Here is a 27435-nt window from a genome sequence, read left to right as displayed (position 1 = left end):
AGGGATCCAAAAACCAGAGGTGAGAGGAGAAATACATTCCTGGTATTAAGGAAAGACAGTTTGAAGGCACTGGGACAGGAGATGGAGGGTCATATGTGAAGAACAATCAAGAATGTTTGGCTAGATTATAAAATATAAGAAAAGAGGTAATGAATAACAAGGCTGAAAAGATAGAGTAAGGTCAGATTTGGAAGGGCTTTAAAAGTCAAATAGTGGTGCTTATATTTGACCCTAGGGGCAATAAGGAACCATTGGAGTTTATGAAGCATGGAAGTGACTTAGTCAGACCTGTGCTTTAGAAAATTCACTTTGGCAGCTGTATGGAAGATCATTTGGAAAAGGGAAAGACTTAAGGCTAAAAGACAAATTAGGAGACTATTACAATGGTTCAAATGAGAGGTAATAAAGATCTGAACTCAGAAGGTAGCTGTATGAATGGAAAGGAAGGGTCAGATGTGAACGGTGTTGTGAAAAAAGAAAATGGTAAGATTTGACAACTAAATGGATATGGGGAAAGAGTAAGTCATCAAGGAATGCTGAGGTTGTGAACCTGGGAGACTGGAAGAATGGTGATGTCCTCCGCAGATAAAAGGCAGGTCATAAGAGGGGTGGATTTGGAGGAAAGGGCAATGAATTCTGTTTTGAGCTTGCTGACTTTAAAAGGTCTCCTTGATAGCCAGTTTGAAATGTCTACTAGGCAGTTCAATTATTTGGGACTAGAACTTGGGATCAAGATAGTGATGAGAATTAAATCCTTCGGATTTAATGAGGTCACCATAAGAGTCCAGAAAGAGAAGAGGTTCTAGAAAAAAGCCTTGAGGGATATCAAGAGTTAGGAGATAGGCTAAGGATGATTAAACAAAACAGGAGATTGTGAATATGCAAGAAATAAGCTATGTAGGAGAGGAAGAATGAGAAAAAAATGTCAGGAAAACTCAGAGAAGAGAAACTATCTAGTATTATATTTAGTTGGTAGAGGCAAGTGTCCTAGGGCATTACATGAATAAGGATTCAATATTGGCAAGGTAATAGAATGAATAGTCAAGAGTTAACTGCTTGCCTATTAAGTTTTAGATCCCTAGATAGAGAGCCTTTTCTATAAGGAAAGCAATTAAATATCCACCTACCTAACGTGATTTTGGGACACCCAGGAGAACCCATTCTTCCCCCAAAGTTCTCTACTTTACCATCTCAAAGGCGGAAGTGTCATAAGAAGAATTTCATTCCTTTGGTTAAATCTTCATCTCCTACTTAATGGCCCTATAGCATACTGGAAGGATCATTGGACTGAAACTCATGAGAACAAAAGTCTAATTTTATGACTTTGGATGAGTCATTTAAACTTTCTTAGGCTCAGTTTCCCATCACAGAATCTCAGTCAGAAGGGGTCATCTAATGTCTTTGTAACAGCCCCAATAAATAGTCCTATAATCAATGCCTGTGTGAGAGAACCCATTATTTACAACGCAGTCCTTTCCACTATTGGTCAAAAATAATTTGGAATGAAGCTTTTTTCTTCACACAAAGAAAAATGAGAGATTATATGCAATAGTCCCCAAGGACTAGACTGGCTTTAAAAAATCTCTGATAGGGGCAGCTAAGTAGCTCAGTGGATTGAAAGCCAGGTCTAGAGATGGAAGGTCTTGGGTTCAAATATGACCTCAGACACTTCCCTGTTGTGTGACCCTGGGCAAGTGACTTAACTCTAATTATTCAGACTTTACTGCTCTTCTGCCTTGGAACCAATACTTAGGAGCAATTCTAAGACAAAGGTAAGGGTTTATATATATGGTATATGTGGTGTGTGTGTGTGTATATTCATATATTTTCCTGAGGGAAAATTTTGACAAGAAATTAAAGGGAGGAAGAACACTAGGAAGAATCTGGTATATAGAGAAAGGTCAGGGTAAGGGGATGGGGAACACTGACTTAAAGCATGATTTCTTAGCTATGGATCCACAGATTCTCCAAGGAATCCAAGAATAGATTTCACAGGGTAAAGGATAGAAGAACTTAGAAGGTAGAAAATTAAAAATTTTGAAATTAACTTCTAAATGAAATTCATCATTTCTTTCAACTACTTTTCAACTTCAAATGTAGGCAACCAGTCATTATTCTGAAAAGGCATTTCATGAGTTTTACCAGGCTACCAAAGAGGTTCATGACACAAATGAAGGTCCAAAATCCCTAGACTCGTGACTGAGACATGGGTTTGAGAGACCTTTCTGTTTAAAGTTCAGTTGCTCCACTTCCCTGGCCTGAAGTTTATCCCTCTCTACGATGAGATGATTTGATTCACTGACATTTAAGATTCTAGTCCAGCTTGCATCCCCTGATTCTCTGGATGCCCAAAGAGTACAAAGGACAACAAGTCAAGGACCAAGGATAGCAAAGAATATCATTGATCCGTATCACAGTGTTTCTTGGTATCCTAGTTACAAGTCACAGAAAGAAGGGATACCATGATTCCCAGCTATGAAAGTGTTTGGACAACCTCCTAAGGGATATTTCTGTGAATCTTTAAGATGTCATTCTGCTTTGGTGCTCATCTTCACCTTTAGCTCCGTGTTTGCCCTTATCTGAGAAGGCATCTCAAAAAGATAATACAGAATGTAGAAGTTGAGAATTTACTGCAAAGGAGTCCAAAGGGAAGTTCTGTGACTGTATTTTTCCACTTCATTCTAATTTAAAACCACTTATGAGTGACAACTCCAAACCTGAGGCAGGTGCAGCGTGGTAGCTCATTACACCCTCGGGACCCTGTGTAAATCTTTTTTTTTTCTTTCTTCCCTTTTTTTCTGAGAACTGCTATTGTCTTTCAGGAAAAAGCTTTTAGCATAATGGCAGGCTGAACAGAATGTTTCTTTGTAAGAATAATTTTAGGCAAAGGAAAAGAGAAAAGTTCCCTTTTAGCAACTGCAAGTACAACCCCCTATGAAGAGCAAAGTATGAGTAACTGGAGGCTGTAACCATGGACCAAGATATCTCACCTCCAGGGACATGTAGAGGTTAGACTACATGCTTTTAAGGTGTAATCAATGTAAGGGGAAAGTAACTATAGTTGCAAAAATAGCAGATCTACCTCCTCCGTTCCACCTTCTGTTCTCTCTCCTTTCTCTGCCTCTGACCTGCCATCCCAGTTACTCATGAGTCAGTCAACAAGCATTCACTTAAGAATGAGAATTTTTAATGAAAGAATGATGTTTTTCCTAGGAACAAATACCAATGAGTAAGTTCATTCTCTCTGGTAATGATTATGTAAAATATTGAGCTAAGGTTGCTTTAGAGCCTGTACACACACACACTCACTCACATACACACACAATTATATATATATATATATATATATATATATATATGTCTATATGTATAAAGAGATGTGTGCACATGTGTTCATATGTATACAGATACATACACGTGCATACATATACATGTCAGGTGCCAAAGTATAATAGTATCTATCCATCTATCTATAATATATTTAAAAATATCTTAATACATACTCCCTTTTCTGAGTTTCCTTACAAAAAGCTGTAGCTTTTATAGAAGATATCTCTGAATCCAAAGAGGTATCTGATGAATTTATCATCCGTCTTTTTACCTCTCTTCCCCATATTTAAAGGGAATGAAGGTTAAAATAAAGTAAAACTTCCTAAATTGTTATAGAAAGTTGCATATTAAAGAGATTTGCTAACTCATTCTGCTTATTAACATCTTGTATATTAACAAATTTAACTAAGGTAAATGTAAACATCCTAGGACTCCATTAATCAAAAGAGTGACAAGAATAATCTCATAAAGAGCCAAAAAACAAAGCAACTCTGACATGTCTGTGTTGAATGTGCCTTCCCATCAAAACCACTCTGTCTAATCTTTTGCCTGACTCATAACTTTCTGTAGCCTAATATCTAATAACCATTATTCAACTGATTCTTCCCACTATCATGTTTGCTATATCTTTATCTACACTCTTAGAATCCCACATTTTTTTAAAAACCCTTACCTTCCATCTTATAATCAATACCGTGTATTGGTTCTCAGGCAGAAGAGCAGTAAGGACTAGGCAATGGGGGTTAAGTGACTTGCCCAGGGTCACACAGCTGGGAAGTGTCTGAGGCCAGATTTGAACCCAGGACCTCCCACCTGTAGGCCTGGCTTTCAATCCACTGAGCTACCTACCTGCCTCCTCCACAGTGTTTTAAGTTCTGTTGCTCTTCATTGCTTTATTCTATCATTTATGCCTTCCCTCTTGTTAAGTGCAATTTCTTTCCATATTTTCATGTCTTCCAGGAAACTTTTGACAACAACAACAACAAAAAAAAAGCCTCCTCTGACCCACTAAGGAAGACAGCAAGTGGCATTAGTCCTATGGTATAATGACATGAGCTCTGGACTTGGACTCAAAAGATCAATGTTCTAGTCTACACAGCTGTCACAAAATAGTTATGTTAACTTAAGTAACTTTTACTATTAAGGCCTCAGTTTACCTATCTGGAAAATGAAGGGATTATCTCCACTCACATGACCAATACCTAGTTCAGATTCTCTTTCCCTCTTGGCTACAGGATTGCAAAAGTGTCCTTATTAATCCCAGGTTCTCCCCACACTAATCCATCCTCCTCACAAACTACAAAGGTGCTTTTTTTATTATTTTATTATTTTCCAGATTACATATCAATACAATTTTTAACAATCATTTTCTGACATCCCTAGCACTGAACTTGGAACACAGCAAGTACTTAATTGTTTGTGGATTGATTGAATTTAATATCCCTTTAGCTCTGGCAATTCTACAAACTCCTGATATTTCATCTCCTAGGTCTTTGTGTGAACTATATTAGTAACCTCTCCATACATGAGATGGGACAGTCTCTTGTGGCTGATATAGAACTGACGGCATAGACTAAGGTTTTACACATAATAAAAATTCTAAAATGCAAAGAGGGCAAATCTGGCTGTTAAATAAAACTGAATATATATGTGTGTGTGTTGATAAGTTAAGCCTAAATGTTTCCAAGGAAAAATCTTTTAAAAAATGCTTTTTAAGAGTAAATCAAATTAAAATAAAAGCCTCTGTGAAATCCCAGAGTCCTTGAAATGGTGGAAAGTTATAAATTCTATTTACTCTTCCCCAGGGTCAAGACTCTGGGGCTGCAACTTCATTCCAAGAGAAACCATGTGGGAGTCAGCCAAAGAAGCAGAGGCCTAACCATGGGAGTCCTATTCTCTTGAGGTTTCTAGCTCTTTAAGCTGCAGTTGTTCTTATTGGGTTTCTATAATAAGACTGAAACAATAATCCAAAATAGATGGAAAACCATAAAGCAGCCAAATAATTCCATCTAAAGGATGAGTGGTAGTCGCTGAAGAACACAACAGAAATCCAACTCAATTCAGCCAGGTATAACCCCAAATTGGAGCTAAAGTAATCTCTGGAAGGAGCTAGTAAGCACAAGAGAGACCATTTAAGTTGACCCAGAGGAAAGCCTGGAGGCAGAAAAGTCTTGAGCTTGCTGCTCCTCTGCTTTTTCCCCTTCCTCAATCAATACATCCCATTCTGTGATTGAAAGGGAGTTAAGTGGCTTTATTTCTGCTTTATAGGCTTGGTTGATTGGTTTGGGGGAGTGGTGGTATTTCTGTAGCAATTTTTCTGCTTTCCTTTTGCTTTACAAACATGGCACAGATACATAATAACTAAAGTCAGAGTTTACTGAACCTTATTACTATATAGCAAATGAAAAGGTGGTCACACTGATATGGTGTGATTTGAGAGTATGAAAGAAGTACAATCATCCTATCCCTGAATGCAACCTTCATTTTGGAAGGTATCTGAATGGGTGTTCATCAGCTATTCCAAAAGGCTTCCCATCCAATGCTGCTGCTGCTGTTTCTTCCTCCTTTTCCTCCTCCTCTTCCTCCTGCTTCTCCTTCTCCTCTTCCTCCTCTTCCTCCTTCTGCTTCATTCTTTCCCCTTGAAGGCACCACCTTTTTTGGCATTTTCCATAGCATGCTAATTTTATCTCCATTTCTGTTCTGTGCTTTGCTAAAATGAACTACAACCAGATCTTTCCCCAATCTAAATCCTTCAGGCTAAAATCTATTAATCAATGAATATTGGTTAAGCATTTACCATATGCCAACACTGTGCTAAACCCTAGGGAATACAAAGAACTAAAAGACAGTCCTTGCCTTCAAGGAGCTTAGAATCCAGGGACTTCAAATAACAACCTGTCTCTGTCATTGTCTCTTTGTTTCCCTCAAGTGACCACTTGCAGCATTGCCCTACCTGGACCCCAAGTCCACCCTATGGCAGGTGGGAATAGCTACCCAATATCAACAATTTTCTTCTGTCTTACTCTTCTTGAGAGTCAGAAGCATGTAGAGGACAAAAAGCAGTCCTCAAGGTCAAGAAAACGTGGATCCAAGACGTGCTTCTGCAATATAGAAGAGGTATGTCTCTGAATTTGACATCTCTTTCCCTGTCGACTCTTTAAAACTAGAAGTTACAAAAGAAGGTGCCAGCCTGCATTGTTAGAAGTTTTCTCATCCTATACAAATGAAATCATGAGTCCAGTCTCTATTCCATTACCCTAACAAAAATTATTTCCTCACCTTAGTACCAGAAAACAGAGATCCTCCAAAGCCACAAATATCCTAGATGGATAAGAAAAGAGTGCCTGTAACAATTTCCCATGTATATTAAGATCCTATATGTCAGCACAGTACATAGATTAGTGAGAAGCATCATGGAAAAGACAGACAACTTTGTCCCCAATTTCAAGAAGCTTTCTATCTAATTGTTTGGGAAGCCAGTGACACATACATGTATGAAATAACAGAAGAAAATATTTGAATAAAGCAGTGTTAAGTGTGGGGGGTTTAATATTCTGCAAGTGATTTTTAAGTACTTTGAGGGTACCAGTTTATCATCTTTTCTACTGCAACCAATGGCCACTTATATCTGGAGAAAAGAAGATACTGGCTGGAGAGAAATATGACTTTTGTTCTGAGACCCTGAATTGTTTCCAAAGTCTGCTTCTGAACATGTGAAAGGTTGAAATATTTAAAATATAGGAGAAAGGTCAGGAGAAAGTCTATTCTCAAGAAAGTCCTAGATTATCTCCCTCCCCAAATCTTTTCTGCATTATCCTCTATCCCAAGCCTTGAACCCTTTTCTCCTTCAATTCTTCTGGGACTAACCCTGTTGTGCTGAATAATTATTAGCTGCATGTGCAATGTAGACCAGAGATTTCTGATTCAATTAATATAGCTTTGTGGAACTCTTGCATTTTTGAGTCTGGGTCTTGTACACACTTTCAAAATTGATATATGATTTAAGTCAGTGGTTCCCAAACTTTTTTGGCCTATCACCCCCTTTCCAGAAAAATATTACTTAGCCCCTTGGAAATTAATTTTTTTTAATTTTAATAGCAATTAATAGGAAAGATAAATGCACCTGTTGCCATCACCTCTCCCCCTAGATTGCTGCAGCACCCACAAGGGGGCAGTAGCGCCCACTTTGGGAATCTGATGTAAATAAAGGAACAAAATTCCATGGGTAATCCCCAGAGGTCAACTCACAGTAGAACAAAGAAGAGACAACTTTATACACTCAAGATAAACGATACATTTCAATTCTCTTCATAATAAAAGTAGAATTACAAAGATAGGAAATATAATTCTAGACTGATGAATATAAAGGTTAATGAAAGTTTTTGTAAGTCTTTTTTTGGCAAACCAATGGGTCACTTCAATATTTATTAATTATCTCTGCCCCCCCAAAAAAAAACTAGATACCTTGTGTCTTATGAATGTCAATATTCTCCCAGAATGTTATATAGCTGTGATCCATGGAACACCATCTCTGGAGAAATAAAGTGTAAGTAACCCAAAGGTAATGAAAAGATGTATATTGCATAGGAGCAAGCTGTAGCATATCCCCGAAGATGGATTGCTCAAGAGAAATGGCCTAAAAGGAATCATTAAAGACAAGAGTATGCTTATAGAGACAGAAAGACAACTTGTCCCCTCACTTAGAAGACTTAGATTCAGGTCCCACTTCTGAACACATATTAGCTGTAGAAATGTGGGCAAGTCTCTGCACTCCTTAGTGTTCTAGGCAAATCTCTAAGACTATATTTCAGAGAAAATGCTGCCCTGCATTGGTAAAGGGAATTCTATTATTCCTGACAATTCTTTATATCAATGAAGGCCCTTTTTTCATCTCTACATTCAGAAAACACTCACCATTTCATGAAAATGAGAGATAAGAGATGGACAGATTGAATGCCACATTGCTATCATCAAGATAGTCATCATGATAATAAAAAGTGGAACTTTTCTGAATGTTTTATAGAAAGATACAGGGGAATGGCATAGGGTACAAAGGGATAAAAGAGTTGTGATTGTATTAATGAAATGAGTGCCCACACTAATGAAATAATCTATCTGCCATATATCAAAAGTAAGATCTCAGATCTATTCTCATTAAATAAAAATAATTTCTTTAATAACAAATAAATATTTTAAGTGGTAATATTTAATAAATCACTTAATAATAATCATTATTAATCATTTAATGTTTAATTGCTTTTATAATTTTATTATAAATATTCAGTTATTAGATTTAGTAAATATACTTAATAAATATTTTTAACGAATCTTTTAAACACTAAAAAGAAATGAGTAAAATCAAATGTTAGAGACCAATTGTAAAGAAAAGAAGAAAATGAGACTTAAAACTTCTTGCCCAAGTTCACATAGTAAGTCCTGAGGTAAAAGCTTCAATTAGAACTCCAGTCCTCCAGATTCATCATTAGTGGCTCTACAACAGGCTGGATCAAACTGGACAAACAAGTGAATCTTGGTCATATGAAACTGAATTTTTATATTCCCATTCTTCTGCCCTTTTGAGACCTCTCAGAGTTTTAATTCAGAATATGCTGGTGAATCAGACTCTTAACCTATATGTCCCCCAAGTCTTTTGCTGCATCCTCCTGTGTGCCTAAAATAAAATCATCGCCCTGCAGGTCTTATTTAAACCTTTGTGGATTTTCCCTTTATAAACTCTGTGCAATTCAAGCAAAATGAGTCTCCTTTTATCAATTACACATGGTATCTGGGCTTTTAAGTCCTTAGATCTACCCAAATTATTAAATTATTAAATTGTCATATATTAAAACTTACTAATTTTTTTCTGACTCAGCTTTTCTAGTTTGACAGTTGCAACAAGATGCTTTTTTCCCCTAGATTGCAGATCTAATCTTGTGATCCTCCATCTAGTGAGCTCCATTGACTCCCTACCCCTTCTGGGATTTCATATAATGTCCTCTATTTGGCTTTTAGAGCATGTCATACCCTGTCCTCTTGTTACCTTTCCAGCCTTCTCAATTTTACTTTCCTGCAGGTACTCTATAGTGGTCTACTCAAATATCCTAAAACAAGTTGCTCCATAACCACATTCTGTATTTTTACCCTGGCTGTCCTCCATACCTGAAATGCTCTGACCCTCACCTCTGCTTCCTAGTGCCCTTGCTTCTTACACGATTTAGCTTACAACCTACCTTCTATATCCAGCTTCTAGTGACTTCCCCTGTCAAATTACCTTCATTCTATTTTCCACATCTTCTGTGTACTTAGATAAAAACGTTTTCCCTCCCATTAGAAGGTAGGTTCCTTAAATTTAGGGAGTATTCACTTTTCTTTATATCCCTTACCCTTGATACCTAGTAAGTATTTTATAAATGCTTGCATATTGACTAACTGAAGACCCTCCTAAAACTTGCCTTTGAATTTATTGCCACAGAGCAGGAATTTGTGCAAGACAACCTGCTTAAGTAAATAATTGTTCACTGAAGGTAATCCTGCAAGGATTCCATTCTTTAGCTCCCCAGCCCCTCTCATCTGCCAAGCAGAGGGAACTGTGACTAGGGCACAAATTGTTCTTAAATGGATAAAACACATAAGAGAATTTTTGAAAATTCCCTCATTATTCATTAGAGCATTTTAGTGCCTCATTAATTCAGATGGTATAATCCGTTGTTGATTAGCCAGGTTGTTAAGCATCCATTGTCAAATGCTGATGAGGTGTGAGAAATTACATTTCATATCACCAATGAGTCACCTGAATGCAGTTAGCACCTCATCAGGTAAGGCTGTGTCTTTAGGGGATAAATTAACTGTTTTTTCTCAGACTTCTCCCTCCCCATACAGAAACCTCTTGATATTTCTCATCCTGTTTCTGTGGCCCTATCTATCACAGAACCTGGAATAATACACCAGCAATAATTTTCAAACCTTAGCCAATTATAGGTCAAATACATATGTGCTCAAAACCAATTTTATGTTAGTTTTCCACAATCCTGAATGCATCTAACTTGGCTCTCTTTTTCTCCTCTATGTACCTCCCCCAAATTTAAAAAGCATCCATGTTGCCAAACAAATTGCAAAAGAATCCAGAGTTCTAGTAAGGCTTTGATTGGAAGCAATCAAATAGGGGGGAAAACCTCCTTCTACATAGTCTATGAAAGCCTCTGTAAAAAAGAAGAAAATGTGTCCTTCCCTTTCCTCTCATCTCCAATTCAGCTTTTACTATAGTCATAGGAAATAAATTCTATAAATCATTTTCCTTATATAGTTTTATTTCCATCAGAATCATCCTTTGTGAAATGAGTGATTGTGCTAATTTTTATCTGTTCTTAATATTACTTATTTTCCTTGATAATGAAAATGAAAAATGTGGAGAAATGTGGGAAAATTTGTGTAAACTGATGCAGAGTAAAATCCAAAGAATCTAGAAAACAATAACAACATGGAAAACAATGAAAATATCTTTAAAAAGATAGAGAACTCTGGGTAATAGGGAAAATATTAAGGTCTTATAGAAGAAAGAATGAAACATGGCTCCTCTCACATTACAGAGGGGGAAGGCATCCAAGAAGAGAATAAGGTATACATTGTCAGACATAGTCTCTGTATTTGAGGTTTTGCTTTTGAGTGTGCATGTTTTGTACAAGGGGAAGTTTCAATCAGGAAAGGTTGTGGTGGAAAATGCCTGATATAAAGATAAAGTCATAGATACATATATTGAAGATAAACTGATAGATGAAATGATATCAAGGAATTAAATCTAAGATGATAACTTAGTGAGCAAGAAGTTTAAATTCATATATTCCATGACTAATTGCATAATGTGGGGTTTATATTTATTACAAACTCACAGTACTTTGGGGGATTTTATATATCCCTTTGGTTAAAGTCTTCTCTTATAAGAAGTTTTCAGTCTAAAAAGAGTAGACATGGAATTCTTGCATGACAGAAATGTTACTACAAAGGAAAATTTAAAAACAGAAAGTGGAAGATGAGGAGGAACTCTTGATTTACTCACGGAGCTGCTGCAGATGGTCACTACTGTTAGATTCAGGCATTGCTGTGATGGTTACCAGTGGACATGGGTTTCCTCCCAAAGTCTGGCAGAGTACTTGGTGCTGGAAATAGACTTTCTTATGGTTGACACTTTTTTCCAGGAGGTCAAGGTGGGCCTAGAACAGAAATCAGGAAAGTGTTACCTATTTTCATCACATTCACATTGATTTCTCCAATACTGGGTTATTCACTGATCCTTTTTTCTTCCCTCAATTTGCAAATTTCTCTTTGCCTAATGGCTGTTAGAGATACTCATTTAGTGGTTTTCTTGCCTTTGGCCTCTTTCTCCGCTACACAAGTGCCAAATAGATATATCTAAAACCCGTAACTGAGCTAAACACCCCATTGTTTCCTCTTAGGAAAAAAAAAGTTCTCATTCCAACATTTATACAATCTCATTCTGTCTACTGTCTCAGACTCATTTAATATTACTCTTTTTGATATGTTCTCCATTACAGTCAAACTGACATGCTAGCCTTCCCTAAATAAAATATTCCATCCCTGATTCTGTGCCTTTGTGGTCCTTAATATCTATAATTCACTCCTTCCTTTCACTTCCCTCCTCTAGAACCCAATAGCTTCCTTCAAAACACAGTTCCTAAATAACACCTTTCCCAATACTCTGCTTCCTAACTCCCCTCAAATATTAGCACTCTTGCCTAACTCTTTTTTTATATTTTTTTATTCCAAATTTTACAATTCCAAACAAAACAAATATTTCCATATATAAAGAAAAAGAAGATATTAAACAAATGAAATCACAGATCTCCTATATGTTTAACTTTCCTTCATATCTACATAATATATCCCATCCACTAGTATCCCAGTCCCTTTTCTCTCTTCCTACATCACATAGGATATCATCAAGGAGGCCAACATATTTATATATATTAAATCTTTCCAATTTTATTTTGCTGTTCCCTTTTTGGAGATAACTTCTCAGTTTTTCCTTCTAGTATTAGTTCTGTGGCTGTATATAATGTTCACTTGGTTCTATTCATTTCACTGTTCATCATCTTGTGTAGTTCTTACCAAGTTCTTTTTTAAATCAGTTTGTTCATCATTTCTTATGCTGCAGTCCAAAATCTTTCATGAAACAACTTTGTATAGACTTTGTATTTTGTTACTTGGGTGCCTGTTTTATTTATTCCCCAGATAGAATTTATAAAATGTTAGTTTCTTGACAACTAGAATTGGGGTGGTGGGTCGTTCTTTTTTTTTCTTCCCAGCACTATACCTTGCACAGAGTAGGTGTTTAATTAATATTTATTGAATTTCATTAAATTGAGTGAATGGTACAAAACCTGGTTGATAAATGTAAATGGAATTGTACAAGATAGCACTGGGGCCACTGCAAAAGAAAAAAGATTTTTTGTTGAAAAGTCATTATCAGCCTACTGAAGAATTGTCGCTAACAAAGAGGCTATACATTGTTCTGCTGCAAATGATCTTGAGGTGAAATATCGTGTCTTGGGTTTCAGGGAATCGTTATCTAATTGGATACTTCCATTGCTCCTGGTGAGGGTTAGAAACCCATAAAAAAGCAGGGATTTTGAATACTAGTGTCATCTGAACTATAATTACTAGCCCATGGAACCTGCAGTGGTAGACTTGCCTATAAAATTGGAAGACTTGTTATAGACAATTATGGAACTCCTCTATAGGGGGTGAGTGAGGTATTTAAAGAAAAATAGGGCCTGACCTTTTGTGCAATATCAGTTTATAACAGCACAGATATGATCCTGTGTAACTCTATAAATGTCCTTACTGTTCCCTTCCTTTTAAAAATCCTCCCTTAAAACTTTCATAGAAGAACCTTCCTTGACCACACAGACCCCAGTGCAATAACTTATCATGAAAGAGGGGAAACTACTGAGACTTTTCTTTAATGATTCATAGTTTATTTATATTGCCCATGCCCTCACCATTTGTTTCCATGTCTTTTTCTTTAGTACAGAGCTTATTACCAGATAAGGGATGTGCTTTATTTTTTTTACACTGCATAGTCCCTAGCTAGGTAGTACAGTGAATAGAGTACCAGGCCTGGAGTCAGGAAAATTCCTCTTCATGAGTTCAAGTCTGGCCTCAGACACTTACTATGTGACTCTGAGCATGTTACTGAATGTTGTTTGCTTCAATCTCCTCATGTGTAAAATGAGCTAGAAAAGGAATGACAAACCTTACTCTAGTATTTTTGCCATGAAAATCCCAAAAAAGGTCATGAAGAATTAGACATGACTGAAAAAAAAGGCCAGACAACAAGTTCCAGGATAGAATAAAATAGGACAGGATAAAAAGGGATTGGATTGGACAGGATTGGATCAAGGATGCCCATAGATAAGGTTGTGTGATGAATAAAGAGGCTAGCAATAATACTAGAAGGAGGAAGGTGCTAGCTACAGAGAGGATGGTATGGGCAGTACCAGGACTGAGCTTGAAACTGATTATATATGCAACAAAGAACCAGCCCAGGTTAGCAAAGTGTTAAATGAACCTCTCTCTGCTAGATACCAGGCCCCTTTAAGATGTCTAATCTGCAGCACCTCTCCTGATGAGGAAGTAACTTCCTATTGGTCTGTAGTTTAACAGGAAGTGAATATGGGACTTCCTGTCCAACAGCAATGGAGTTTATCCCTGCTGTAGCTGTTCAGAACCTTTCTGTTGACTGTCCCTGCTTGGCCTTAGATGGATAGACAATAACCACAAAGTTCTCAGATTAAGGCTAAGGGGTTTATTGATAAAAGGAAAGAGGGTTAGGAAGTACTGAGAACTAAGGGTGAAGGATTTCTCTGACCCAAGATGCTATTAGGTCTTGCCTGGAAGCTCTTCTGCTGACCCAGGGCAAGTAGCCCTGGGTCAGAATTGTGTGATCTCTTTAATAATAAAATAAAATTAATCTTTGGTTAAAAGTTTGGTTTGCTTTGCCAGTAGTGATAATAGGTTTGTCCTGCAGAATTGGTTTGACCCAATTCTAAGCCTAAACAACTACCCATGTTCCTGCTCCAACCACCAGGTCCCAAGGGGGTATGGGGCAAGTGAGAGGTGAGGGGAGAAGTGAAGAAGCCCAAGTCTGCCAAGCTTATTTATAGCCTGGCTCCAACTGCCAAGTGACACCAGCCACCTGTCTCATGGCATGTTCCGCATTCTAACCAGGGCAAACTGCCAGCTTGCCCCATGCAAAATATGGCAGCATGCTTTTCCACATTATAGTTGTCTTTAGTGATAGGCAGATAAAAAGAAGAAAATGTTAGTAATTGAGAGATTAAATGTAAGAGGTGTCATCTGAGGGAGTGTGGAAAAGAGAAATTTCTTGAAAGTCAAGTATGAGGCTAGGGCATCAAGTGAAAGAATTGGGAGAAGGATGTAACTGTAGGTTTGAGGATAAATGAGAAGTTGGGGAGGTCAGAATAAGGAATCAAGTAGGAAGTGGCAAATGGATTACCTTTCTGGAATACTAGCCCAATTGAGGTTAAATAACAAGATTATTATATGATTTTAATAATTTCTCCAGCTCTATCCATTATCTTGTTAGTAGGATACATATGATAGGCATAATACAGAGTTAGGGTTTGGTATGAAAGGTCAAGAATCAATGCATATTTATTTATTAAGTACCTACTATGTATCAGGTATTTTGCTAAACTGGGGATGAAAATACGAAGAGCTTACAATCCAATGGGAAAAGATTGTTGTCCATCCTTCCTTTTGAAGAGGACCAATGGCCTCATCTGTGATGTTTTGATTTACAAGTGAATTGCATTTGAGAGGCAAAGTTGTACAAAGTTGTCAACCTCACTCTTTCTTTCAGTCACAAAAGTCCAGTAGGAAGACAAAAGTCAGGATGATTGTTGATGGCCCAAAAGGCAGTAGATGATCTTGGCATCTTCAATTTCTGACCAAGCTCTAAGCACTCCAAAGCTCCTGTTTCATCCACCTTTATAGTAGTTGGAACAAATTGTTCTCATCCTCCTATTCCATTAGGATATGTCTTCACAAGCTTGGGGTAGACATCCCTTTAACGTGCCAACATGTTTGAGCCTATCAGTTACCCTCATCCTAGTTTAGCCCATCTGCCAAAATGGTTTTACCAGGGTATGGCCGTGCTACAGCTTCTTGGAGCCACAGGTGAGAATTTGGTGAAAGATGGATTCCAAAAGTGGATAAGCAGACCTGAAAAGGTGCTAGTACTCAATGGGAGAAGATAATAAACAAAAGAGACAGGGCATAGTGGAGAAGTTAAGGAAGTCCAAAATGAGTGCAGTTGGATAAGAAATCAGGAAATGTCTGAGTGGTGATAAAGAAGCAAAGAATTCAAGAAGAACATGAAAAGTTGATCTGATTTACTAAAGAGTCAAGATTAGGAAAAGAAGAGAATATATGTAGAATAGTGATAACCTTGTAAAATACTGAGAGTCAGAAATATTGTAGGTTACAGCAATCGGGTTAGGAGGAATGAGTGCTAGGGACAGATGAAATAATAGAAAATTGTCATTAGATAAAATGATTTTCAGGTTCTTGAACATGAAAGTAAACCACTTATGGGTAATGTCAAAATCAATTGTATAATCATCTTTGAATATTGCTAAGATGGAAGGTATAATTAAGTTATGAAAGTTGAACAGATTAATGTTGTACTCCATAGCAGGAAGAATATCAGAAATAAGAAAAAGATGAGCAGCACAAGCATCCTAAGATTTTGGCCTTTGGAGAACCCATCAAAAGAATATTGTAAAAAACACCTGGAAAAGAAATTAAGTAACTTGGATAGAGTATTAGACAAAGCTAGATGCTATCAGCACATGTCACATGGTCACTAGAAATCATTAATTCTTTAAGAAGCCTGCTTTTTTGCAAAGATTTCCTCTATACTAATATGGAGCACAGTTATATAGTCTTTTATCTCCCTTCTTCTACATTTTTCCAACTTCTCTCTTAATTGGTCTGTCCTTTTCTCCTTTTTGCAATGGACCAGATATGAGTTTTAGACTTTCTATTCATCAATTTATTGGTCTAGATCAGTGATTCCCAAAGTGGGCGCTACCGCCCCCTGGGTACTGCAGGGATCCAGGGGAGTGGTGATGGCCACAGGTGCATTTATCTTTCCTATTAATTGCTATTAAAATTTAAAAAAAATTAATTTCCAGGGGACTAAGTAATATTTTTTTCTGGAAGGGATGTGGTAGGCCAAAAAAGTTTGGGAACCACTGGTTTAGATGATCTGTGGGATAACTCCCAACATTGTATTTGATGGGTTTGCGGTTATTTAACAACCTTATTATATGATCTACCTATTGCATCTCTGAGTCAATATATGTCCAAACATATTCCATTTGATTCCATTTCAGTCCCTCATGTGTGCTGTGGTACTGCACAGAAATATTACACATAGGGTATTTTGTTTCTCTTCTACCCTCATAATTTTTCTTCTTTGAACTGAGTGATATTCCAAGTCTCAATGTCATACATCATAGTTGGTATAAGAAGACTGTTGAAAAACTTGGCTTTTACTTTTGGGGAAGGTTTCTGGGTAGCTAACATATGGATCCTTCATTTGGTCACTTTTTTGGCTCCTACTCTCATGGACAATATTAGGTTTAGTTACAAATTCCATTTCTCTGCCCTAAAAATATATAGAGAAATTATATCTTGGAACTGGAATTTCAACTGATATAGCTGACTACCCACAGCAATTCCATAAACTAATCAATATATTACAAAGTCTTTTAGTATTGCACATATTTGAATAATTAGATGGTTGGTTAAAATTAATTGATTTTATCACTCCTCTAACTTCAGCATTAATGTCAACGATACTGTAATTTTGACAATTGCTCAATATCATCATCTGTACACATCTGGGAGATATCAGTTTGAAATAACTGAATCCTAATTATTTCTCTTATAAAATAAAATAAAAAAAGAGTTGTAATGTTACAGCCATTTGAGAAAATATTTCCAAACACATATCCATTGCTGTAAAAATGTCTGCAATTATTAAGCATATACCATATTATTTGAGAGATTTAAAAATTGTGAATTCCATGTGGAAGTATATTTTCCGCCCCTCACCAAAACTCCCAAGAATCGGAGAGTTAATTCTGCCCTTGGGGTATCAATCACATTTAATTTATCACTGATCTGTTGGAAGAAAAAAGATTTCTCCCAAGAACATGTCCAAAAATAAAAATGACTAATGTACATTCCAGATATATTCTTTCTCTGACCATGATTGTGGAGAATGTTTCTAAGAAGCCACAGAAGCCCTAATTTTTTGGCTCTTTAAAAAAGAGAAAATTCAAAGAGAAGTCATTGAGAATGCAAACCATGAACTGAAGTATATAAGATGAGATCTATAACCTTTCCACCTTCAAATTACACATCTTCTTTCTTCTCCTACTTATTTCTACAGGAGAAACAATGAAATGTACCCTTCTCTTGACTCCTCTTCTCACAATCACCCCTCAAATTTGTCATATTTTCTGATCAACAAAAGTGATGTAATCAAGTGAAGTGGAACCATGATTTTTGAATTGAAGTGCCAAAATGATAAACTGCAGAGATTCAGATTAACAAGGTCTCTCTATATAACCCACTGCCTGCCTCCCATGCTCATTGCCTACCCTGCAGATTGAGTTGCTCCCCCAGTAACAAAAGTAGCTCCTGAACTACTTGTCAATTTTAAAAACAAGTTCACTCTCTGTCTTTTTCAGTGGTTGGAGCATATAATTGGGTCCCAAAGGCCCATGGTAAGCAGTTAGTGAGGGTAGTATAAATAGTTGGGGTGTGACCAGAGAGATTTTTGGCCTATGCCTCTCAGATACCTGTAATAGTCTAAAAAAAGAGGACACAGGAAAGGGGTCTTGGGAATGGAATTGTAACAGTGTTGGTGAGAAAATAGATTCCTCCACTGAATGGAATCTATAGAATTTCTCTTCTAGAGTTATAAATTAAAGAGACTGGCTGATCAATCTATTCAAACATTAGAAATGTCTATCTAATAAGGTAGAGCCAAATAACAATAGGTACTCAGTAAAGGGGTTTTGAGTGATATCAACTATAGTTCCATAGACCATTGAATTGGACAAGCTGATACAATTAAGCAAAAATTAAATAATACTGCCAGAAATTCTTCCATGCTAGAATGGTAGCACTTTATCTTAATCAATCTTGAGGAGTATGATGTACTAGGGTAGAGTAGCAATTCTCAAAGTGTCATCCAGGGATGCCTGAGGATCCCTGAAATATTTTTAAGGAGTGCAGCAAGGCCAAATGTTTTCATAAAAACATGAAGATTTCTAAATTTCCAATTGAATATATATCAATAGATATAATAGGAAAAAAAAGTTTGTACAGGTCCAAATTAATTTTTAAGAATTTGGTTCTGAGACTGAATTGTTATTAGGAGTAAGGAAAAACAATTTCTAGTCCAGCTTCTACTGCTAACTAGCTATGTCTTCTTAGATAGGTCACTTAACCTATCTGGACCTCAGCCTCATAGATGCTTAAAGTTAGAAAGACTCTCAGAGGTCATCTAGTCCAAACCCTACTCCAAGCCTGAATTTAGTCTACAACATCTTATCCACTTTCCATTTTAAAATATCTATCATTAGGACAACTCTAAAAAGATGGGATTAACTAGCTAATTTCTAAGGTTCCTCCCCACATCTCTTCTATCTCTAAGATTGTATAACTGAATGCCAGCTAGAACCTCAACAATATATAAGACTCTAAACCAGTGATTCCCAAAGTGGGCGCTACCACCCCCTGGTGGGTGCTGCAGGGATCCAGGGAAGCAGTGATGGCCACAGGTGCATTTATCTTTCCTATTAAAATTTAAAAAAATTAATTTCTGGGGGCTAAGTAATATTTTTTCTGGAAAGGGGGCAGTAGGCCAAAAGAGTTTGGAAACCACTGCTCTAAACTATGTGAAATGACCAAAATAATGAACTCATTTCACATTTATTCAAGAAAAAAACACAATCTATTGTATATACATATCAAATGAACATGGAAGTTAAAGCTATAGGGGACTTCATAGATAATTTAATCCAATTGTAAGTGATCTTGGAAATGGTCTAGTCCAATTCCTTCATTTTACAGATGAGGAAACTAAGTACCCAATTCATGTAGTAGCTGGCACAGGTCACAAAAGTAGAAGGTAGCAGAACTAGGATTAAGGCCCAATTTCATTGATTTTCAATCCAGTATCCTAGACCACATCAAGCACTTTCCTTCCCCTGAAGACTGGTTAGAGTCGACATTTTTATGAAAATAGAGGTCAAAACAGCTGCTGAAAAAGACGATAAGCTTGCATGTTATTCATCTCCAAAGGTAACAAACTCCCTAGATGGGAGTCTAAATCAAAACTTATCATTACATGTTTTGCATTACAATTTTGTTGAACAAAGACCATGTTATTGAGCAGTGTGCTAAGCCCGTTACAATTTTAATAGACAATGAAAACAATGCTACATGTAAATATAAATGTGAACAGAAGAACAAAATCATAGATATAGAAAGGATGTCAAAAGTCATATAGTCCAGCCTCCTTTTCTTACAAATAATGATAACCAAAGCCCATGGAGGTAAATGACTTGCATACATCACAAAAGTAATAAATAGCAAAGAAAAAGGATTTGAATCCACGTTCTCTAACTTCAGAACAGTATTCTTTTGATAGAACTATGTACTCTTTTGGGAATTATACAATAGACTTAAGGATGAAAAATAAGTTTCCTTCCTCATATATGGGTATATTTTAATTTCCACTAACTGTTCAAGAAGTAAGTATTTGTTAAGCAACTATTAGATACAAACAATATGTTAAGTATTGCAGGTATAACTTTTTAATTACAGATGGCTCTTCTTATTTTCCTTTTCCTCTTTCTATCAAAGGCTCAAAATGAGAAAATCAGTAGTTTAGGTTAAGCTATATATATATAGATATGACATATGTACAGTCATTAATATGCTAATAACATTTTGCTTTAACAGAGGAGATCAAAGTACTTTCCAGAAGATACTCATTAATCCTCAAAAGATCTAGGATGTAGCTGGGGGCAGGGATGATTAGTCCTATTTTTCAGATGAAGAAACGGCAATATGCTTTAAATGGTTAGGAAGCTTACTCAAGCTTATTTCTCATCAGTGATAGATTCAGAAAAACAGCTCAGATACAATGATTCTTTGTCTAGGCCTCCCTCTGTTGGACTCTCTGTTTCATTTACAGTTATTTGGTCCCACATGTTGTGATGAAAAGAGAACCAGACTTGGAATCTAAAAGCCTAGAGGCAGGTCTCAGCACCAAATAAATGTTTGACCTTGGGAAAGCCTCTTAACCTGTTCCACCCATAGTCTTCTCATCTGTAAAAGTGGAATTTAATAAACCATGCAGTTCGTGGTACTAGATAGAGAGCCAGCCTCAGTGTTAAAAGAATCTGGAGCTCACGACCTGCCTGTGACAGATGCTATCTGTAGGACCGTAGGCAAATCACTTAAACCTCTAAGAGTCCCAGGCAACGCTTAGATTATATTTCAAGGCTGTTGCTGATCTACGCTGGGTGGGTAGGAGTTCTCGCCAGGAGTTTCTTATTCCAAGTATTCACAGGTCTAACCATAAATATAATAACTATCATTATTATTAACAAATAATAATAATTATTATTAACAACTACAATGATAATAATATACAACTACCTCACAAATATGTTCTGATGAAGGGTCTTTTCAAATCTTATGCTGCTATAAATGCACGTGTTATTATTTTCACAAGATTTATAATAAATGTATGTCATTCTTACATTTTTCTGTTTCTCAAATAAGGCAAATGAACCTTGGAGGCCACAACATCTAATTGGCACAGGAAATCACCAGTTCCCACATGGAATAATGGTGCTCTATCTAAATATGAAAACAGCAACAGATCTCCCTCCCACTCATTTTAGTACTATGTAAACCCCATTAGCATAATAAAGGGGGAGAAGTATTACCATCAGAGCTGTATAGGTATATGGGTAATGGTAAGCCAGGTAGCAGACATCTTCATTATGAGGAAATGTGACAGAGAAGGTGAGTGTATAATGGTATTTTCCAGGAGATCCCACAGCAGCTGAATTCTGGCGATAATGATTTCTAGAGGGAAAGACAAGAAGAGGAATGGATGTTAGAAAGAAAAGAAAGGCTCTCAACAAAGTCCTTGGGTCTCACTCATCTGAGTGAGGATTACTTGGATGCTTTGTGGCACCCTGGCAAAGTGTTTTGTCACCAGTACATGAGGAAGGTGGGATTGGTCATTGCTCATTTTGGGAGTGGGAAATTAAGTCTAGAGATGGAAAATGCCAAAGAACAGAGCTGAAACTAGAAAGCAAATCAAATTTCCAGGCAAACTCATATACCGCTGAAATGATGTTTTTTAAATATCATGGGCCTCTCAAGGAGCATCTAAAAATGAACTGTACAGCCTTCTAACTGACTAATATGAAAACTGAACCACAGGAAATGCATGGGATGGCTAGTAAGCCTATTCTGCTGGAAAGATTTATAGTTTAAAGTGTGATTTTCACAATCAGGGCCAAGAAAGTGGTTTCCTTCTAGCCACACAGGGAGGCTTTTCTCCCAATCCTTCAAGAGGGCTTAGTAGATCTGTCTCCTTATTTGTGAGTGATTTAGCTTCCAGAAAGAACAACCAAAAGATCTGGAGTGAACATTTCCCTTTGTCAAAGAGGAGGAACCAATTCTGATACTGTAGAGAACAGTATCAAAGTCAATTACAGCCAGAAGTGCTTTTTCAACAATATTCCCCTGACAATGCACCGGTTAGTCTCATAGCTAGTCTTCAAAGGCTGAGCATGTCTATCAGGCAGAGTTTCTAGACAAATGTTAGCAGCTCGGCTACTCAAAGATGTAATTCCACCTTTTAAGATTTGTTATTGTTCAGTCATGTCTGACTTTCCTTGACCCCATTTGGGGTTTCCTTGGCAAAGATTCTGGAGTGGTTTGCCATTTCCTTCTCCAGATCATTTTACAGATGAGGAAACTGAGGCAAATGGAGTTAATTGACTTGCCCAGGGTTATATAGCCAGTGAATGTCTGAGGACAGATTTGAACTCAGGGAGATGAGTCTTCCTGACTCTAGGCCAGACATCTATCTACTATGCCCACCTCACTGGCTTTTTAAAGTTTAATATTGGTTGATTTATTTATGTTACAGTGTGCCTTTTAGTTTTATCTGAGGAAGAGAAGGGAGAAAGAGGAAAAAGCATAATTATTCTTGTCAATTACTAAAGGAAAAATATTGATTTTCCATTTCCTCTTTTCCCTTGCCATTCTCTCCCCCCCCCAAAAAAAACAAAACAAAACAAAACAAAAAAAACAAAGAAAAAGACCACATGTCCATTACTTTACCTATTTTAAATAGAGTGATTGTAGTGTCTGAAGGTCCCTAGCAACAGAGGGAGCTATAGAAGCAAAGACAGTACTTTTAAAGACCAACATAGCTTTTTCACAAGTTCATTTGCTATGATACATCCTAATATTAACCTCTATCCCTATTTAATCTGGCAAAGAAAAGCATTGAGGCTGCATCAGATTAAGTCCCAGCGTGTATATCATGTGTTGTTTTTTCATATCAAACTAACAGACTTTGTTTCCCTTGTGATTACAGGCATAGACCCAAGAGTGAAAACTTTCAAAGTGAGTATGTTCACCCGCTGTGCCATCTGGATCCTCATACCTAATTGGTTTTACTTTTTCCCAAATATCCCCAAAGTTCTACAATCTTTCCAAAAGCTAATACTTGAGTTATTAGAAAGCATGTAAGGGACCAGATGGTTGCTCTGAATGCATGCATGCTACATATGCTGTACCTTTGATTTTCTTTATGAATTGACTTGTAAATACATTATTATTCCATTTTGAACATACATGCACTTTACATCCAGCAGTGCAGCTGGTGCCAGTCAATTATATCTCCTGGCACTGGATACAGCTCATTGGAAGGGAATGAGCTGGTGTCAGCCAATCAAATTAAGGAGTAGCCACTCGCCCAGTGTACACCTTTTGTCTTAACCCTCCTCAGCTATAAACATCAGAGACAAGTCTGTACCTTCTGATTCATGGCCAGCAGCTGGAGCTGACAAACAATCGTACTAAACTCAGCTGTCTTCCAGGCATCTTCTATTCTTAACACATTTTCTGCCACACAAATCAGGAACTCAGTGTCAGCTTCCTTGGTCTAGGACTAATACAGAACCAGCTCCCTACAGCAGCCCATGCAACGATGAAAAGCCAACTTTCCAGGGTCACTGTAGAAAGCCAGAATCCCCACTAAGTGCTGATTTTAGCCTGGGGTTCCTACTTGAAGCAGTTTCAATTACAGTCGGTCTCAGGTTTAAACTCTGGCTGAACCCCAAATACACTCCTGGCCTCACCATGGGAGGGCTTATCCTGACTGCAGTGTGAGCAAGGAACTATCCTGGAACTAAATCAACCTCTGGCAAAATTTTTCATTTTCATATGCTCTAAAACTCTCTCCAGAGCTTCCTCTTCCTATGTTTGCCTAACGCCGTTATATCTGCCCAGTTCACACTGAAATCACATTGAATTGTTTTGTCTAATGTTCGACGCCCATGTATTGTTCAGCATTCAAAGGTCGTGTCCAATGGCCTTTTACCTATAATAACACAATGTTCATTAGCTCTTAGTTCATTGAACCCTGAAGTTCAAAATCAGTCAACAGGGCAATATGACAACCTATAAAGATGGTACCATCGCAGACGGTATAAAGAAATGAATGGGAAATAGAAGATGGCTAGTTAGAGTCTCCTTCTACTCTGCTTTGGCCAGGGCACTTCGGCAATATTTTGAGCAAGGGGTGGCACTATAGATGCAACAAGGACGGGAAGGAAATTCTGTATCATGCTTTGGGGTTGGCTAAAGGATCTGGAGATGTCTAGTTTGGAGAAAAGAAAACTCTAGGGAGATAGCATAGCCCTTTAAGTGTTTGATGCCTTCTCTAGTTTGGGGAGGGAAATACCTGAGAACCTTAATATACCAAACAAACAAATCAATAAATGATATATGCACCAGAAGGCAAAATCAGGATTGATGGGTAGAAGATGCAAAGAGGCAAATTTCAGTTAAATGTTAGGAAGAAATTACCTAACAATTAGGAAAAATAAAATGGACTGCCACAGAAGGGAAGGATTTCTATTTCTCTGGAGGTCTTCCAGTGGAGATTTGGTGAAAAGTCATTATGAATCCAGTAGAGGGGAATCTTCTTAGGTATACATTACATTAAAGAACCTCTGTGATGCCTTATGACTATAAAAATCTGTGAGTTTAGTAATCTACAGACTCCAGAAAAATAAGTTTACAAGAGGTTTTTTGTCTGTCCAAGGCAGTGGGATTATGACTGAGCTGCTCCGTGCAGTTTCTGTGTATATCTTAAGAAGTAATATTGTTCTTATTAAAAAGTCAGAAAAATGTTCACAGGAGCTTGGGTTAAGAATATGTAAGAAATTAGATGGTATATAAAAAGAATCAAGAGATTATTTGAGAATGTTTGTAGACTAGAAAAAAAATACCCTCTCAGCTATGATGTATCATGTCACTGATTCGATCAAATTTATTTTCTCTCCCACCTTAGGTGGGAAAGATTTATGAAAATCGTATGGGCTAATGGATTTGCATCAGCTCACGTGGGCCAGCTTTGATCAATGATCACCCAGGATCAATCAAACTAATATGTGAGTAGCCATAGGCTTCATTTTGCTTTTCCATCTTTGGAGTCAGTTATCCATTGAAAGATGAATCAAAGAATGGAGTGTGTAGTGTGTAGTTGTGATTTTATATTTTTCCATCTATCTTTGAAAAAGAAAACATTAGGATATATCAGCATGTTTTTGTGTATGAGCTTATATACCTGAAATAAGCAAATATAAAGATAAAGTGTGAATTAGATAATCTTGGAATGACTATGACTCCACTTAGCAATGGTGTATCATGTCACTCAACAGGATCTAATAAACTAGAACAGCAGCCACCAAACTTCCCTGTGGCAGTAGTGTTTCTAATATTATATATAACATAAAATCTCTCTCCTGAGATATATCGGAAGGATACATGATGGCAGAGCACTTGTATGACATTCATCTTCATGAGTGAGCTATTCCGTCTCCTCTCTCCAGTGAAGATAAATGTCAGAAGAGATCAGCCATTGTGTATTACATAGGCACTCAGCACACCATTTCCCTCCCACAGTCCTTCAGCACTGAAATGACTTTACATCAGAGCTGGGAGAACATGAAACGGGATGAGACTAGACGTATGGTCAATAGGAGAACCAGACCTGTGGAAAGTGAAGGCTAAAATGTTCACTATTTACTTCTCTGAGCAGCAAGTGTGAATGAGTTTGGCCTTTCCTGTTCTCTTCTCAAAAAGTCCCTTTTGTTGTTTTTTTACTTTAAATGTCTTTTAGAGTTCATAGTATTCATCCCTCTAAGCAAAAAGAGATAGGACACCTTTCATATCCCCACTTGTGACTCCCAAAAGTGCTACACAAAGATGAGAGCAGCTTTCTTCAGAACTTCCTTCCTCCTCCCATCATTCACGTCTTCATTGGGCAGCACTGAAGGCCAGTTGACACATTGAAAAGATATCCTTCTTATGAAGCAAGAATATTGATACAGTGGAACTCTGCATCAGAGATTATAACAGCATCATCCAAATAAACTACACAAGCTTCAGAAGACACAGCATAGTAGTTAATGAAAGAAGGGAGTGATCTCCAGAAACAATCCCATAGAAATGACTTGAAGAGAACCAAGAAAACCCCTCGGGCAAACTCAATAAAAGAAAAAATTATGAAGGTTACCCTTGGTAAGCCATTCATTCCTAAGTAGATAGGACTCATCCAGAAGTGAACAGAGTTCAGCATATCAATCTTTTTATTAGATCAGAATATTGCCAAGTAATGCAAATATGTTAACATAATTTGATGAATAATTGTAAAACAAATGATATTACAATATAACAATCTTATCCACTCATCTCAGTTGTATTCAGGTCTGGAACATGAATATGAATTACATTACACATTCATGGTTTTCATCTTACCCCTGAGTTGCTCTTTAATCACAGAACAATTGTCTTGTTAATGACATTAAAAGCTATTAACATTGGCATCCCTTAGGCAGCCTGTGTTCCAGATTGAGCTTCCTTTCCCTCCTTCCCACTGCAAGGACCACATTCCCATGAGCTTCCCACCCCCCTGTTGCAAGTAGTCCAAGAGGAACAACCTCCTGGCAAGGGTACAGGTTATTGGATGAAGGTGCAAAGGGTTAATCCAAACTCATTGTTAGTCTTAGGCTGAAACCGGAGGAAGGAAGAGTTCTTCAAAAGACTGGTACCACTGATGATTTTTCCTGATTGTAGTTTTCACTGGAAAACATAAGTCATTCTTCACTTTCTAAGATTCAAGAATAAGATTTCAAAATCTCCCTGTAAGAAAATCACATACCTACTCCTTATATTGATTTTATGTTAGCTGGTGGAAAACAATTATTTTAACCTTGGCTTGAATACTTCAAAATAAGGGAGCCTATATTCTTTAGAACTACCATGAGAGAATTATCGTTATATAGGAGAGTAGAATATGGTATTGAGGGAAACAAAAGAAGGTATAAGATACAGCTTATTTTATAAAGAATTCAATGGTAGCCATTCTACCAGACCATAGCATTCCAGGTATTGTGACTATTTCTTTACTAATTGATGGCTTTAGTTAATTCAGAACTCTCCTTCAGTACATAGTAGTAGATTCTGCCATCATTTGTAGTTGATAAATGCGATCGACTACCAAAATCCTCAATTTTCTGTTTCTATCAAAGTTCAATTCCTTCTGTTGCATCCATAGACTTAAAAAGCTTACTGGATACTATCTCATACCCATCAACTGTAGGAATGCATACATACTATATATATATATATATATATATATATATATATATATATATA

The 27435-nt window shown here is 37.1% G+C and overlaps 1 protein-coding gene across 1 annotated transcript in view; it reads right to left on the bottom strand.

The window, feature by feature from the left end:
- Positions 1-27435, bottom strand: part of AGBL1 (AGBL carboxypeptidase 1) — an 832111-nt gene that overhangs the window by 666579 nt on the left and 138097 nt on the right. Inside the window, exons 16-17 of the mRNA XM_044660138.1 lie at positions 21411-21552; positions 11384-11537 (exon numbers count right to left, since the gene is read on the bottom strand). Of these exons, the coding sequence (XP_044516073.1) occupies positions 11384-11537; positions 21411-21552 (296 nt within the window). The remainder of the gene's footprint in view (positions 1-11383; positions 11538-21410; positions 21553-27435) is intronic.

This window comes from Gracilinanus agilis, chromosome 2 (assembly GCF_016433145.1).
Source record: "Gracilinanus agilis isolate LMUSP501 chromosome 2, AgileGrace, whole genome shotgun sequence".
Taxonomy (NCBI): domain Eukaryota; kingdom Metazoa; phylum Chordata; class Mammalia; order Didelphimorphia; family Didelphidae; genus Gracilinanus; species Gracilinanus agilis.
Note: the sequence above shows the minus strand (reverse complement) of the source record. Positions and strands in the feature narration are given on the sequence as shown.